General features: G+C 46.0%; 1 protein-coding gene across 1 annotated transcript in view; it reads right to left on the bottom strand.

Moving 5' to 3' along the window:
- Positions 1-6: 6 nt before the first annotated feature.
- The window catches only part of GEM (GTP binding protein overexpressed in skeletal muscle), an 8,272-nt gene continuing 5,446 nt past the window's right edge, over positions 7-2,832 (bottom strand). Inside the window, exons 5-6 of the mRNA XM_015562292.1 lie at positions 2,117-2,321; positions 7-527 (exon numbers count right to left, since the gene is read on the bottom strand). Coding sequence (XP_015417778.1) covers positions 250-527; positions 2,117-2,321 — 483 coding nt within the window. The 3' untranslated portion in view covers positions 7-249. The remainder of the gene's footprint in view (positions 528-2,116; positions 2,322-2,832) is intronic.

The raw sequence follows: 2,832 nt of genomic DNA, 5'->3' as shown, positions 1-2,832 counted from the left end.
ACGCATCCTCTAATGTCTTGGGTGTTCAAGTCGCAACGTCAGGCTTTTCCTGTAAATAAAGAGCGACTCTTTACAAAGATCTTTCATCTCCCGTGCATTTTGTGGCCCATCAGGCTAACACATACATTCCCAGCTGCAGAAGGGGAAGCCGCATCTCACAATGTTTAAGGATTCAATCTAATATAGATTATCGGTCCCAGTGGCCTTCAACGATGTCCATGAGGGGGACATCTGGGTGACTCGGGGTGCCTAGAGCACGGAGAGGTCATGGCAGGACTTGGACTTAAGCTTGAAGGCCATGTTCTTGTTGTTTTTGGCCACGATCTTGCCCCAGAAGCGCCTGGCTTTCCTGGGGATGCTCTCCCTCCTCTTCTGGTAGGCCAGCCGCCGCTCGTTCTTCTCCTTGCTGTCCCTCCGGAGGCGGACCTGTCGCACAATGCCCTCGAACAGCTCCTTCACGTTGTGCTGGACCGCCGCGGAGGTCTCGATGAACTTGCAGTCGAACACAACTGCACACGCTCTCCCTTCTGCGGGGAGAGGAAGGAAGAACTCAGAAGGGCTGTCCAGTGTGACCCTACCCAGCACACAGCAAAGCTGGGGATTCCTGGTCGTTAAGTGGCCCTCACAGTAACTCTGAGTCAGTCGCACATGCAATGAGTATGGGAAGCCCCTCTGACACACACATGTCCTCCCAGGGCATCATCAGAAGCAAGGAGTCTCCTGGAAGAAGATTCCTGGAAGCAAGAGAGGTGCGCTTTAGACCTGGCCCCCCAAATTCACGGCATGAAGGTCCCAGTTCATCAGAATAGTAATATTTATTGTAACAGTCAAAACCATAGCCTTAATGTATCGCACTTACCACATGCTGGGAATTGCTTTGTAAAACCTTTTTTAATGCAGACAATCTTGGAAAATACATTATCCCTCTCAGATAGATAAAGTCACTGGGGGAAGGGCGGTCTTTTAAAAACTTGAGGGAGTTCACACAGCCTCTGAGTGGCATCTGTGAATCCAGGCCTGCTTCATGCTCAAGCTCATATTCATATATACATATATATATGTTTTATTGATTTTTTACAGAGAGGAAAGGAGAGGGATAGAGAGTTAGAAACATCGATGAGAGAGAAACATCGATCAGCTGCCTCCTGCACACTCCCGACTGGGGATGTGCCCACAACCCAGGTACATGCCCTTGACTAGAATTGAATCTGGGACCCTTCAGTCCGCAGGCCGATGCCCGTGAGCCAAACCGGCTAGGGCTCAAGCTCATATTCTTAACTCTTCCTCCTGACTCAATTTCCTGAATTGAAAATAAGAATCCTACTACTTGGCTTTCTCCCTTTAAAAAACTTTTTAAAGTTTTGATGAGCTATTTTGAAAAAAATAATTTGAGGAATTCACAAATTCAGCCAACTGTCCAAGCTTTTCAGGAACAGCCTCAACTGCAAATGTTTCATTGTGTTTAATGACCATGTGTCCAAGGTTTGGTTTGAAAAAAGTGATTACCACAGACACTCATTTCCTGACACTCCCAAACAAGGTGTGTCCATTAAGCCTCTAACAGATATCTTTTCTCCTGAGCAGAGCCTGGTAATGCAGTATTTTATTTTTTAACCATTGTACCAAACCCAAAGGATATCTTAACTGAAATTTAGGAAGCAAAGGGTAGGAGGGTGTTTCTACGGTCTATAGGAGCTAGAGGCAGCCTGAGTAGAATTCTTATCCTCAATGAAATTCAGTTCCCCTAAGTCAGAGTTCCCATGCTTCTTGTATGAAGATACTACCTCTACTTCTCTGAACTCTTTGAGATCTCCCTGGAACACAGAAAGGACCAGCAGAAAAGGCTTGGGATTGTCAGTAAACCCTTGAGTATGATATCTTCCCTAAAGGAATCTCAGGGAAACCTTTGGGTGTGGGGAGATTGGACTCCTGCAGGTAGACCAGATGAACAAGGCAGCAGCACCCAGCACAGGGATGATTGGCTGGGGATACATACAACTTCAGAAAGCACTTGATTGAGTCCCTAGTTCCATCTGCATGAAAGAGCCAAGGAAGAATACCTGTTTGAAAGAAAACCCAGAGAGTGTTTCTATGGTCTTAGCACCAGCCCTCTTACCTGAAATAGACACTTCCCGGCACCGCACCAGGTCACTCTTGTTGCCAACCAAAATGATAGGGATGTCCTCTGTCTGCCGGGCCCTGCGAAGCTGGATCCGCAGCTCGGATGCCTTCTCAAAACTGGCTCGGTCTGTGATGGAGTAGACGATCAGGTAGGCGTCCCCGACCTGCATGCAGTGGTCCTGCAGCCACTCGTTCTCCCCCTAATGGAATGAGAGGGTCTCCCGTGAGCGCAGGTTGGCCTGGTGAATGAGGCTTCCGTTTGCAAAATAAGTGTATCTCAAAGTACCCTAGCTGGTCTGAGATAGAAATAAAACTTGTTCCAACTCCACAAAACGCATCATGTCTGGTGGCTGTAAAGACTGCTAGCCCATAAAGTACTTGCCAAAAAGCTTTTACTGTCCAATGGAGTTGACAACTTATACAATGACTCTGCCAAACATTTCCATTCTCTGTCTAAAATTCTAAAAATGTGCCTTTTCTGACTTCCCAAAAACTCCCTTTGCCTTTCCCAGGTGATAAAATTAAGAATCGTCTTGCGAGAATTAGGAGGCTTTTCAATAAACAGAACGTCTAGCATATATACACAGAAGCCCAAATCTTTAAAAAGCAAATGTTGAAGGCTAGTATTGAGACTGTCAACTTTATATAATGTGGTTTTATATAGTTTACTAGTGAAATTACCATTCACACTTGTTGGCTCTCTTAAAACAA

The sequence above is a fragment of the Myotis davidii genome, unplaced genomic scaffold (assembly GCF_000327345.1).
Source record: "Myotis davidii unplaced genomic scaffold, ASM32734v1 scaffold317, whole genome shotgun sequence".
NCBI lineage: Eukaryota > Metazoa > Chordata > Mammalia > Chiroptera > Vespertilionidae > Myotis > Myotis davidii.
This window is presented reverse-complemented; position numbering and strand designations above follow the sequence as displayed.